This window comes from Haliotis rubra, unplaced genomic scaffold (genome assembly GCF_003918875.1).
Source record: "Haliotis rubra isolate DU_JTF1 unplaced genomic scaffold, ASM391887v1 Scf457, whole genome shotgun sequence".
Taxonomy (NCBI): Eukaryota; Metazoa; Mollusca; class Gastropoda; order Lepetellida; family Haliotidae; genus Haliotis; species Haliotis rubra.
Window position 1 is genome coordinate 269,350 of NW_025767143.1, and position 14,121 is coordinate 283,470.

The 14,121-nt window shown below is 45.5% G+C and overlaps 1 protein-coding gene across 4 annotated transcripts in view; it reads left to right on the plus strand.

Annotated features, from left to right (window-relative positions):
• LOC124290108 (neogenin-like) overlaps window positions 1-14,121 on the plus strand; it is a 58,722-nt gene that overhangs the window by 18,735 nt on the left and 25,866 nt on the right. For all 4 annotated transcript variants that reach the window (XM_046726797.1, XM_046726798.1, XM_046726801.1 and 1 more), the window contains exons 4-11: window positions 5,429-5,579; window positions 5,708-5,872; window positions 6,005-6,214; window positions 6,700-6,858; window positions 7,648-7,799; window positions 8,524-8,695; window positions 11,345-11,484; window positions 11,811-11,979. In XM_046726797.1, coding sequence (XP_046582753.1) covers window positions 5,429-5,579; window positions 5,708-5,872; window positions 6,005-6,214; window positions 6,700-6,858; window positions 7,648-7,799; window positions 8,524-8,695; window positions 11,345-11,484; window positions 11,811-11,979 — 1,318 coding nt within the window. The remainder of the gene's footprint in view (window positions 1-5,428; window positions 5,580-5,707; window positions 5,873-6,004; window positions 6,215-6,699; window positions 6,859-7,647; window positions 7,800-8,523; window positions 8,696-11,344; window positions 11,485-11,810; window positions 11,980-14,121) is intronic.

Below are 14,121 nucleotides of genomic sequence, written 5' to 3' on the forward strand. Positions count from 1 at the left end.
TAGACTACTCTATTAACACTCATCAGAGGGGTACACTTAGTCCCTCAGTCTAGGGCTACTCTATTAACACTTATCAGAGGGGTACACTAAGTCCCAGAGTCTAGACTACTCTATTAACACTTATCAGAGGGTACACTTAGTCCGCAGTCTAGACTACTCTATTAACACTCATCAGAGGGGTACACTAAGTCCACAGTCTAGACTACTCTATTAACACTTATCAGAGGGGTACACTTTGTCCGCAGTCTAGACTACTCTATTAACACTCATCAGAGGGTACACTTAAGTCCACAGTCTAGACTACTCTATTAACAGTTATCAGAGGGGTACACTAAGTCCGCAGTCTAGACTACTCTATTAACACTTATCAGAGGGGTACACTTTGTCCGCAGTCTAGACTACTCTATTAACACTCATCAGAGGGGTACACTAAGTCCACAGTCTAGACTACTCTATTAACAGTTATCAGAGGGGTACACTTTGTCCGCAGTCTAGACTACTCTATTAACACTCATCAGAGGGGTACACTAAGTCCACAGTCTAGACTACTCTATTAACAGTTATCAGAGGGGTACACTAAGTCCGCAGTCTAGACTACTCTATTAACACTTTCATCAGGGGTACACTTTGTCCGCAGTCTAGACTACTCTATTAACACTCATCAGAGGGGTACACTAAGTCCACAGTCTAGACTACTCTATTAACACTCATCAGAGGGTACACTAAGTCCGCAGTCTAGACTACTCTATTAACACTTATCAGAGGGTACACTTTGTCCGCAGTCTAGACTACTCTATTAACACTCATCAGAGGGGTACACTAAGTCCACAGTCTAGACTACTCTATTAACACTCATCAGAGGGGTACACTAAGTCCGCAGTCTAGACTACTCTATTAACACTCATCAGAGGGGTACACTAAGTCCGCAGTCTAGACTACTCTATTAACAGTTATCAGAGGGGTACACTTAGTCCGCTGTCTAGACTACTCTATTAACAGTTATCAGAGGGGTACACTAAGTCCGCAGTCTAGACTACTCTATTAACAGTTATCAGAGGGGTACACTTAGTCCGCTGTCTAGACTACTCTATTAACAGTTATCAGAGGGGTACACTAAGTCCGCAGTCTAGACTACTCTATTAACAGTTATCAGAGGGGTACACTTAGTCCGCAGTCTAGACTACTCTATTAACACTCATCAGAGGGGTACACTTAGTCCTCAGTCTAGGCTACTCTATTAACACTTATCAGAGGGGTACACTAAGTCCGCAGTCTAGACTACTCTATTAACACTTATCAGAGGGTACACTTAGTCCGCAGTCTAGACTACTCTATTAACACTCATCAGAGGGGTACACTAAGTCCACAGTCTAGACTACTCTATTAACACTTATCAGAGGGGTACACTTTGTCCGCAGTCTAGACTACTCTATTAACACTCATCAGAGGGGTACACTAAGTCCACAGTCTAGACTACTCTATTAACAGTTATCAGAGGGGTACACTAAGTCCGCAGTCTAGACTACTCTATTAACACTCATCAGAGGGGTACACTTTGTCCGCAGTCTAGACTACTCTATTAACACTCATCAGAGGGGTACACTAAGTCCACAGTCTAGACTACTCTATTAACACTCATCAGAGGGGTACACTAAGTCCGCAGTCTAGACTACTCTATTAACACTCATCAGAGGGGTACACTAAGTCCGCAGTCTAGACTACTCTATTAACAGTTATCAGAGGGGTACACTTAGTCCGCAGTCTAGACTACTCTATTAACAGTTATCAGAGGGGTACACTTAGTCCGCAGTCTAGACTACTCTATTAACAGTTATCAGAGGGGTACACTTAGTCCGCAGTCTAGACTACTCTATTAACAGTTATCAGAGGGGTACACTTTGTCCGCAGTCTAGACTACTCTATTAACACTCATCAGAGGGGTACACTAAGTCCACAGTCTAGACTACTCTATTAACACTCATCAGAGGTGTACACTAAGTCCGCAGTCTAGACTACTCTATTAACACTCATCAGAGGTGTACACTAAGTCCGCAGTCTAGACTACTCTATTAACACTCATCAGAGGGGTACACTAAGTCCGCAGTCTAGACTACTCTATTAACAGTTATCAGAGGGGTACACTTAGTCCGCAGTCTAGACTACTCTATTAACAGTTATCAGAGGGGTACACTTAGTCCGCAGTCTAGACTACTCTATTAACAGTTATCAGAGGGGTACACTTAGTCCGCAGTCTAGACTACTCTATTAACAGTTATCAGAGGGGTACACTAAGTCCGCAGTCTAGACTACTCTATTAACAGTTATCAGAGGGGTACACTTAGTCCGCAGTCTAGACTACTCTATTAACACTCATCAGAGGGGTACACTTAGTCTTCAGTCTAGGCTACTCTATTAACACTTATCAGAGGGGTACACTAAGTCCGCAGTCTAGACTACTCTATTAACACTTATCAGAGGGGTACACTTAGTCCGCAGTCTAGACTACTCTATTAACACTCATCAGAGAGGTACACTTAGTCCGCAGTCTAGACTACTCTATTAACACTCATCAGAGGGGTACACTTAGTCCGCAGTCTAGACTACTCTATAAACACTCATCAGAGGGGTACACTTAGTCCGCAGTCTAGGCTACTCTATTAACACTTATCAGAGGGGTACACTTAGTCCGCAGTCTAGACTACTCTATTAACACTCATCAGAGGGGTACACTTAGTCCTCTGTCTAGGCTACTCTATTAACACTTATCAGAGGAGTACACTTAGTCCGCAGTCTAGACTACTCTATTAACACTTATCAGAGGGGTACACTTAGTCCGCAGTCTAGACTACTCTATTAACACTCATCAGAGGGGTACACTTAGTCCGCAGTCTAGACTACTCTATTAACACTCATCAGAGGGGTACACTTAGTCCGCAGTCTAGACTACTCTATAAACACTCATCAGAGGGGTACACTTAGTCCGCAGTCTAGGCTACTCTATTAACACTTATCAGAGGGGTACACTTAGTCCGCAGTCTAGACTACTCTATTAACACTCATCAGAGAGGTACACTTAGTCCACAGTCTAGACTACTCTATTAACACTCATCAGAGTGGTACACTTAGTCCGCAGTCTAGACTACTCTATTAACACTTATCAGAGGGGTACACTTAGTCCACAGTCTAGAGTACTCTATTAACACTCATCAGAGGGGTACACTAAGTCCACAGTCTAGACTACTCTATTAACACTCATCACAGGGGTACACTAAGTCCGCAGTCTAGACTACTCTATTAACAGTTATCAGAGGGGTACACTAAGTCCGCAGTCTAGACTACTCTATTAACACTTTTCAGAGGGGTACACTAAGTCCTCAGTCTAGACTACTCTATTAACACTTATCAGAGGGGTACACTAAGTCCGCAGTCTAGACAACTCTATTAACACTCGTCAGAGGGGTACACTAAGTCCACAGTCTAGACTACTCTATTAACACTCATCAGAGGGGTACACTAAGTCCACAGTCTAGACTACTCTATTAACACTCATCAGAGGGGTACACTAAGTCCGCAGTCTAGACTACTCTATTAACAGTTATCAGAGGGGTACACTTAGTCCGCAGTCTAGACTACTCTATTAACACTTATCAGAGGGGTACACTAAGTCCTCAGTCTAGACTACTCTATTAACACTCATCAGAGGGGTACACTAAGTCCGCAGTCTAGACTACTCTATTAACACTCGTCAGAGGGGTACACTAAGTCTGCAGTCTAGACTACTCTATTAACACTCGTCAGAGGGGTACACTAAGTCTACAGTCTAGACTACTCTATTAACACTTATCAGAGGGGTACACTAATTCCGCAGTCTAGACTACTCTTCTAACACTCATCAGAGGGGTACACTACGTCCGCAGTCTAGACTACTAGTTGTCCGGCTTCCATTTTTGTGAAAGTCGCTTTGGCTGAGCGGGTTACCCGGCTGACTTTGTGTGCTGGCGCTTTGGTGCCTGACTCTAAGGGTATGGGCTCGAATCCCGGATGGGACTCAACCCCTCAAAAGTACTAGAATCTGTACTTTACTGAGACTATATAGTCCCAAATATAGCATATGTTACATTTGACCACTTTCTAAATGGCACTGTGTAATCACACGTTTCCCTGGTAACGCGTTCTGATTCCTTATGAAGGTACTTGTCCAGGTACCTGTGTAGCATATTTATTATGAAGGTACTTGTCCAGGCACCTGTGTAGCATATTCCTTATGAAGGTACTTGTCCAGGCACCTGTGTAGCATATTCATTATGAAGGTACTTGTCCAGGCACCTGTGTAGCATATTCATTATAAAGGTACTTGTCCAGGCACCTGTGTAGCATATTCATTATGAAGGTACTTGTCCAGGCACCTGTGTAGCATATTCATTATGAAGGTACTTGTCCAGGCACCTGTGTAGCATATTTATTATGAAGGTACTTGTCCAGGCACCTGTGTAGCATATTCATTATGAAGGTACTTGTCCAGGCACCTGTGTAGCATATTCATTATGAAGGTACTTGTCCAGGCACCTGTGTAGCATATTTATTATGAAGGTACTTGTCCAGGCACCTGTGTAGCATATTCATTATGAAGGTACTTGTCCAGGCACCTGTGTAGCATATTCATTATGAAGGTACTTGTCCAGGCACCTGTGTAGCATATTCATTATGAAGGTACTTGTCCAGGCACCTGTGTAGCATATTCATTATGAAGGTACTTGTCCAGGCACCTGTGTAGCATATTCATTATGAAGGTACTTGTCCAGGCACCTGTGTAGCATATTCATTATGAAGGTACTTGTCCAGGCACCTGTGTAGCATATTCATTTTGGTCTGGTTTGGAGAATGACGTTATCACTGTTGAAGTCCCGAGGGCAACATGCTTTGTGCGCAATAAAATACTTGTTCAGGCAACGTGTACCGATGACAGTGTGCGAAATAGCCACTGGCCCGCTAGCCTGTGGCTAGCAAAAATCCAGTCGAGCCAGTAAATCTCTACAGTCACTGGCCCGACTGGCTAGTAAACTTGTATAGGGTCATTTTGTAAATATATCACTCTCTCCAACTTGTTATAATAAACTTTTTTAAATCATGGAAGATTATGGCCTGATAATAATGTTCATCATATTAGCAGCTTAATGATGAAACCTGTGTCATGCCATCTTATTCTCATCTATTTTTGCAATCTTTAGCACAGTTTCTACATTCAAATTTCGGGCCAGTGTATTTTTTCGTTGGCTAGTAACTTCCAGGCTTTGCTAGCCAGACTGGTTGACAACATTTGGAAACTATTTCGCACACTGCCCAAGGATAAACCGCGCCCTCGTGTACTTCGAGAGTATATAAGAAAAACCAAACACTTCAGGACAGCTGGACGTGTTTTATATTTCAGGTTGTCCGCGTGTCTTGGAGCCCGCCCCCCGCCCGGAAGCGACATGGGATCATCACGCAGTATAAGATCCAGTACAAGCGTCGGGGCAGTCGCCGCGGTGACGTCTGCACAGTGATGACGTCACGAAAACCCCTGGAATATATCCTTACAGGTCAGTGATGACGTCACAAAAACCCCTGGAGTATATCCTTACAGGTCAGTGATGACGTCACGAAAACCCTTGAAGTATGTCCTGTTTCTATCCACGTGTATTCTGAAATCTTTACGATCTCTTTTCAGATTTAGAGGAGAGCGCCACCTACCGTGTCCGCGTGGCAGCGAGGACAGTGAATGGCACCGGGCCATACAGCAAGTGGGGAAGTGTGGACACAGAAGGGGGGCGTGTTGGGGGGGAAGACGTCGACACAGACGGCCGGCGCAGAGGAAACCGGAAGTCCAGGAAAGGTAATGCCAGATTACAGGTCACAGTGACGTAGAGAGAAGCAACATAGCATACAGGTTAGTTTCCGGTGGGTGATCACCGAAGTGGATGTTCAATGCTAGGTTGTTTTTTTAAGAATCTAAGTTTGTTTTAAGGTAAAAGAAAGGGTTCCAAAAACCGAGCTGACTCGGACACACCCAGCACCACGGCCATGGTTTCCACGGAGTCCGTATATCCCGGTATCCCTGACAACCTCCACGTAGTTGACGTCGCCAGCACCAGTGTCGGACTGAGGTGGACAGCCCCGGTTGTTCCTGAGTGCTGTCCCCTGGTTGCGTACAGGATCCTGGTCCAGGACATGACAGGTGGGTAATAACTACATGTATACTCAACGGCAAGTAAAACGCAGGTTGACATGAAACGAAGACCATTCTGATCGTTAAAACAGATGTGTAGATAATGACAAGAAATGATGAAAGTGAAAACAGTTGATAACATATGGGCGTTGCTTGGTTGATGAAAACCATTCCTGATTATTTAAAAAACGTAAAACATCCTCGGAGACTACCCACCACCCTTACCAAGGCAGTGAATCAGCTTGAACCTATCCCAAGGCACTAACAGTGAAGTAAACTAACTTGAGCGGGAGCTTGAACAGAGAGTTGTTTCAGCATACTAACCGGCACTAACACAGAGACTGTTGTTTCAGTAAACCAACGTGAGCGGAATATAGTCACCGGCACTAACACAGAGACTGTTGTTTCAGTAAACTAACTTGAGCGGGATATAGTCACCGGCACTAACACAGAGACTGTTGTTTCAGTAACACAACTTGAGACTGTTGTTTCAGTAAACCAACTTGAGCGGGATATAGTCACCGGCACTAACACAGAGACTGTTATCGAGCTTCTTGACCCTGGTACGCTGTATGCCATCAACATAACCTCCTTCAACGTACGACGCTCCAGCGAACAGTCACCTATGGTCTACGTCACCACGTCACCAGCAGGTAATTAATGCGTTACCACGTCACCAGCAGGTAATTAATGCGTTACCACGTCACCAACAGATATGTAATATGTCACCAACAGATATGTAATGCGTCACCACGTCACCAACAGGTATGTAATGCGTCACCACGTCACCGGCAGATATTAAATACGTCACCACGTCACCAACAGGTATGTAATGCGTCACCACGTTACTAATAGGTATGTAATGCGTCACCACGTCACCGGCAGACATTAAATACGTCACCACGTCACCAACAGGTATGTAATACGTTACCACCTCACCAACAGGTATGTAATGCGTCACCACGTCACCAACAGATATTAATACGTCACCAACAGATATGTAATGCGTCACCACGTCACCAACACATATGCAATGCGTCACCAACAGGTATGTAATACGTTACCACGTCACCAACAGATATGTAATACGTCACCACGTCACCAACAGATATGTAATGCGTCACCACGTCACCGGCAGATATTAAATGCGTCACCACGTCACCAACAGTTATGTAATACGTCACCAACAGATATGTAGTGCGTCACCACGTCACCAACAGATATGTAATGCGTCACCACGTCACCGGCAGATATTAAATGCGTCACCACGTCACCAACAGGTATGTAACACCTAGTCACCTACTAGTGAACTTCTGTGATAATGAGGATGTATGCATGTCGATGTTAACTGTGGGATGTCACTTGGTTGAAAGAAACAGATCCCTGTATTCATACCACCAATAGGAGACAATGGCGTCTGACGGACGCTCGTTCTGTTGCAGTGTTCCCGGTGATGCAGGTGTTCGGGGGGACGGTGCTGGTTGGGGGGAGGGCCAACTTGACCTGCATTGTCCGGGGCGACCCGATCCCCACCGTCAGCTGGTACCGCCAGGGAATGATGGCGCCATTCTATGAACAACGGTCCCTCAACATGGTAAGATACTTGATGTTCTGGTTAATGTGTCCTGAGTGAGTGAGTGAGTTTAGCTTTACGCCGCTTTTTCCTGGGGGTGGGGGGATGATGATTTTATGAGGGGGGGTTGTCATTCACATTGTACATGCTTCTCTATAAAAATCATCATAACCACCACCCCTAGCCATAAGTTATGAAAGGTCCCTAATGTGTTCTGAAGTGGAACAACTGCACGTTCGGTTTGAAATATGGCTATGTGTTCTGTAGTTCACACATACGTGTTTCGTAGGTTGCACGTGTATTGTTCAGCCTCAGTGTACATGTTATACCCGTGAAGATCTACCTGTGAAAATCCGGGTTATAATTGATCTTCAGTAACCCATTCTTGTCGTAAGAGGCGAAAAACGGGATCGGGTGGTCAGGCTTGCTGACTTGATTGACACAATCATGTCATCGCGTCCCAAATGCGTAGATCGATGCTCATGATGTTGATCACTAGATTGTCTGGTCCCGACTGGACTATTTACAGACTGCTGCCATACAGCTGGAATATTGCTGGGTGCGGCGTTAACCCACCTCCTATCAGCATATATGTAAGAGTTACTAGAAGTATATATACAACCGTGGGATAGAGGAAACTAGTGCCTTGTGATATGTAAGAGTTACTAGTAGTATATATACAACCGTGGGATAGAGGAAACTGGTGCCTTGTGATATGCTTCTGGACATTGTCCTCCTGTTGCAGTTAGTCCACGCCCAGCACGACGTGATGGTCATCAAACAGATACACCTTGCACAACGACGTATTGAAAGTCACCTCATCATCGACGCTGTGCAACTCCAACACTCCGGCAACTACATCTGCTCAGCTGAGAGCGACCCTGCCGTCAACGCGACTGTACAGCTTCACGTTCACGGTGAGAGAGGAATCGTTGTGAGTGTCCGGGTGTCTGTGTGCGGAACAGTGGTGAGATAGTGGTGAAACAGTGACAAAACAATGGTGAATCAGTGGCGAAACAGTGGTGACACAGAGGTGAAACAGTGGTGACACAGAGGTGAAACAGTGGTGACACAGAGGTGAAACAGTGGTGTGCTGTGAGTACTTCACTTTGAGTTGTTTAGCGACCCGGTGTATCCCCACTGTTTCCCCATGATCTGACTGTTCCACCATGATGCTAGTTTCAGCATGATCTGACTGTTTCACCATGATGCTAGTTTCACCTTGATGCTCGTTTCACCATGATGCTAGTTTCACCATGATGCTAGTTTCACCCATTCTCTTCCCACAGAGGTTACTCCTGTCATATCTTCCAACGTAACCTCTGTTCTAATACGGCCCTTTCATGGTGTGAGCGTTCAAGACTCGTGATTGGAGGCAATCAGATTTAGTTGTGCAATCAGCGACGTTGTTTCAAAAGTGATCATTCGCAAGGCCTCGGTAATTTCCGTATGCTTCGAGAAAACTAAACCTCTTCCCCTGCGCGATGCGCAAACGTTTCTTCTAGACAGAACTCAGTCATGTTATGGCGGATCAGTGGCGTCTCCATCGCCCTCGTTGACAACGGACAAGCTAGCCATTAAACGTCTTGTGTGTAACATCAACACAAGTCCCCGGCAGATGGGGGATATTTGTGGCCCCACATTTGCTTGTGTTAGTCAAGTTGAATGTAAGTCGATGTAACACGTGTTCTGATTGGATAGAACGAAGAGAGATAATTCGTGTTGCGATCTTTTGCCGCTAGGGAATTTTACGAGAACCGGGAAATATGGCCGTATTAGAACAGAGGTTCGTAGGAAGATATGACAAGTAATCTCTGTGGGAAGAGAATGAGTTTCACCATGATGCTAGTTCCACCATGATGCTAGTTTCACCATGATCTGATAGTTCAACCATGATGCTAGTTTCACCATGATCTGATAGTTCAACCATGATGCTAGTTTCACCATGATCTGATAGTTCAACCATGATGCTAGTTTCACCATGATCTGATAGTTCAACCATGATGCTAGTTTCACCATGCTCTGATAGTTCAACCATGATGCTAGTTTCACCATGATCTAATAGTTCAACCATGATGCTAGTTTCACCATGCTCTGATAGTTCAACCATGATGCTAGTTTCACCATGATCTGATAGTTCAACCATGATGCTAGTTTCACCATGCTCTGATAGTTCAACCATGATGCTAGTTTCACCATGATCTGATAGTTCAACCATGATGCTAGTTTCACCATGATCTGATAGTTCAACCATGATGCTAGTTTCACCATGCTCTGATAGTTCAACCATGATGCTAGTTTCACCATGCTCTGATAGTTCAACCATGATAGTTTCACCATGATCATTCAACCATGATGCTAGTTTCACCATGCTCTGATAGTTCAACCATGATGCTAGTTTCACCATGATCTGATAGTTCAACCATGATGCTAGTTTCACCATGATCTGATAGTTCAACCATGATGCTAGTTTCACCAAGATCTGACTGTTGCACCATGATGCTAGTTTCACAATGATGCTAGTTTGACCATGACCTGACTGTTGCACCATGATGCTAGTTTCACAATGATGCTAGTTTGACCATGACCTGACTGTTTCACCATGATGCTAGTTTCACCATGATCTGACTTTTTCACCATGATCCTAGTTTCACAATGATGCTAGTTTGACCATGACCTGACTGTTTCACCATGATGCTAGTTTCACCGTGATCTGACTTTTTCACCATGATTCTAGTCTCACAATGATGCTAGTTTGACCATGATCTGACTGTTTCACCATGATGCTAGTTTCACCATGATGCTTGTTTCACCTTGATGCTAGTTTCCCCATGATCTGACTGTTTCACCATGATGCTGATTTCACCATGATCTGACTGTTTCACCATGATGCTAGTTTCACCTTGATGCTCGTTTCACCATGATCTGACTGTTTCACCATGATGCTTATTTCACCTTGATGCTAGTTTCACCATGATCTGACTGTTACAGCACGAGGCTACTGTTTCACCATGATGCTAGTTTCACCATGATCTGACTGTTACACCACGACGCTACTTTTTCACCATGATGCTAGTTTTACCTTGATGCTAGTTTCACAATGATCTGACTGTTACACCACGACGCTACTGTTTCACCATGCTCTAACTGTTTCCCCATGTTCTGAATGTTTTACCATACTCTGACTGTTTCACCATGTTGTGAATGTTTTACCATGCACTGACTGTTTCACCACGTTGTGAATGTTTTACCATACTCTGACTGTTTCCCCATGTTGTGAATGTTTTACCATACTCTGACTGTTTCCGCATGTAGTGAATGTTTTACCATGCTCTGACTGTTTCCCCATGTTGTGAATGTTTTACCATACTCTGACTGTTTCACCATGTTGTGAATGTTTTACCATACTCTGACTGTTTCACCATGTTGTGAATGTTTTACCATACTCTGACTGTTTCACCATGTTGTAAATGTTTTACCATACTCTGACTGTTTCACCATGTTGTGAATGTTTTACAATACTCTGACTGTTTCACCATGCTGTGAATGTTTTACCACTGTTGCAGCGCTGCCGAGGTTCCTGGAGGTTGAGAGGAAGCACGCCGTGGTGAGCCAGGCTGCGGCCGTGTCATGTGTTGTGTCCGGCGTTCCGCTGCCCCACGTGGTCTGGTCCAGGTTTGAGGATGGACTTATCTTCCACGACAAGGTAACAAACAGTGGTGTCAGTTGTAGGCACCTGTGACTGTTTGTGTGAGTGGGGAAGTTTCAGTTAAGTGGGGGAATTTGAGGTATGATTGTTGACATTTTGTGGGCTTAGTGGAAATTGGTGTAGTACTTTTAACAATTTTGGGGGCTGGGGAAATTTATGGTGACACCAACTACTGGTGCCCATCATTATATAGGTAAAATAGTGGAGCGGATTCAGAACATATATAAATTACTCCCATCAAATGTCTATACTGTATACTGTACTGCCATTTGGTGAGCCTACCTGAGTAGTGGAGGCCATATAAAACGTGGTGTTATCTGCAGGAGGCCGGATCCAGAGTGTACGTAACGTCATCAGTGGACGAAGAGACGCATATTGTGAACAAAACACTGCACTTCTCCGCTCTCAGACTGTCGGACGAGGGAAACTACACCTGTCAGGCAAAGCGGGGAGAGTACTCAACGTGGCGGGTAGTGCCTCTCACACTGGAGGGTAGGTAGTGACTCTCACACTGAAGGGTAGGTAGTGCCTCTCAAACTGGAGGGTACTTAGTGTCTGTCACACTGGACGGTAGGTAGTGCCTCTCAAACTGGAGGGTAGGTAGTGTTTCTCACACTGGAGGGTAGGTAGTGTCTCTCACACTGTAGGGTAGGTAGTGTCTCTCACACTGGAGGCTAGATAGTGTCTGTCACACTGGACGGTAGGTAGTGCCTCTCACACTGGAGGGTAGGCAGTGTTTCTCTCACTGTAGGGTAGGTAGAGTCTCTCACACTGTTGGATGTGTAGTACCTCTCTCACTGTCGGGTAGGTAGTGTCTCTCACACTGGAGTGTAGGTAGTGTCTCTCACATTGTAGGGTAGGTAGTGCCTCTCACACTGGAGGGAGGGTAGTGTCTCTCACACTGGAGGCTAGGTAGTGCCTCTCTCACTTGAGGCTAGGTACTGTCTCTCACACTGTACGGTAGGTAGTGTCTCTCTCACTGTAGGGTAGGTAGTGTCTTTCTCACTGTAGGGTAGTAAGTGTGTCTCACACTGTAGGATAGGTACCGTCTCTCACACTGGAGGGTAGGTAGTGTCTCTCACACTTAAGGGTAGGTAGTGTCTCTCTCACTGGAGGCTAGGTAGTGTCTCTCACACTTAAGGATAGGGAGCGTCTCTCACACTGGAGTTTAGGTAGTGTCTCACACTGAAGTGTAGGTACTGTCTCTCACACTGTACGGTAGGTAGTGTCTCTCTCACTGTAGGGTAGGTAGTGTCTCTCTCACTGTAGGGTAGTTAGTGTTTCTCACACTGTAGGATAGGTACCGTTTCTCACACTGTTCGGTAGGTAGTGGCTCTCACACTGTAGGGTAGGTACCGTCTCTCTCACTGGAGGGTAGGTAGTGTCTCTCACACTTAAGGGTAGGTAGTGTCTCTCTCACTGGAGGCTAGGTAGTGTCTCTCACACTTAAGGATAGGGAGCGTCTCTCACACTGGAGTTTAGGTAGTGTCTCACACTTCAGGGTAGGTAGTGTCTGTCACACTGGAGGCTTGGTAGAGTCTCTCACACTGGAGGGTAAGTAGTGTCTCTCACTCTGGAGGGTAAGTGATAGTGTCTCTCATACTGGAGGCTAGGTAGTGTGTCTCACACTGGGGGCTAAGTAGTATCTCTCACACTGGAGGGTAGGTAGTGTCTCTCACAGTGGAGGCTAGGTAGTGTCTCCCGCACTGAAGTGTAAGTAGTGTCTCTCTCACTGGAGGTAGGCAGTGTCTGTCACACTGGAGGCTAGGTAGTGTCTCTCACACTGGAGGCTAGATAGTGTCTCTCACACTTCAGGTTAGGTAGAGTCTCTCACACTCGAGGGTAGGTAGTGTCTCTCACACTCGAGGGTAGGCAGTGTCTGTCACACTGGAGGCTAGGTAGTGTCTCTCACACTGGAGTGTAGTTAGTATCTCTCACACTGGAGGGTAGGTAGTGTCTCTCTCACTGTAGGGTAAGTAGTGTCTCTCAAACTGGAGGCTAGGTATTGTGTCTCACACTGGAGTGTAGGTAAAGTGTCTCTGTCACTATAGGGTAGGTAGTGTCTCTCACACTGTAGGGTAGGTAGTGTCTGTCACTCATAGGGTACGTTTTGTGTCCCACACTGGAGACTAGGTAGTGTCTCTCACACTGGAGGGTAGGTAGTGTCTCTCACACCGGATGCTAGGTAGTGTCTCTCACACTGGAGGCTAGGTAGAGTCTCTCACACTGGAGGGTAGGTAGTGTCTCTCACACCGGTTGCTAGGTAGAGTCTCTCACACAGGAGGCTAGGTAGTGTGTCTCTCACTGTAGGGTAGGTAGTGTGTCTCTCACTGTAGGGTAGGTAGTGTGTCTCTCACTGTACGGTAGGTAGTGTCTCTCACAATGTAGGGTAGGTAGTGTCTCTCACACTGTAGGGTAGTTAGTGTCTCTCACACTGGAGGGTAGGTACCGTCTCTCTCACTGTAGGGTAGGTAGTGTCTCTCACACTATAGTGTAGGTAGTGTCTCTAACACTGTAGGGTAGGTAGCGTCCCTCACACTGTAGGGTAGGTAGTGTCTCTCACACTGGAGGGTAGGTAGTGTCTCTCACACTGGAGGCTAGGTAGTGCCTCTCACAGTGGAGGGTAGGTAGTGT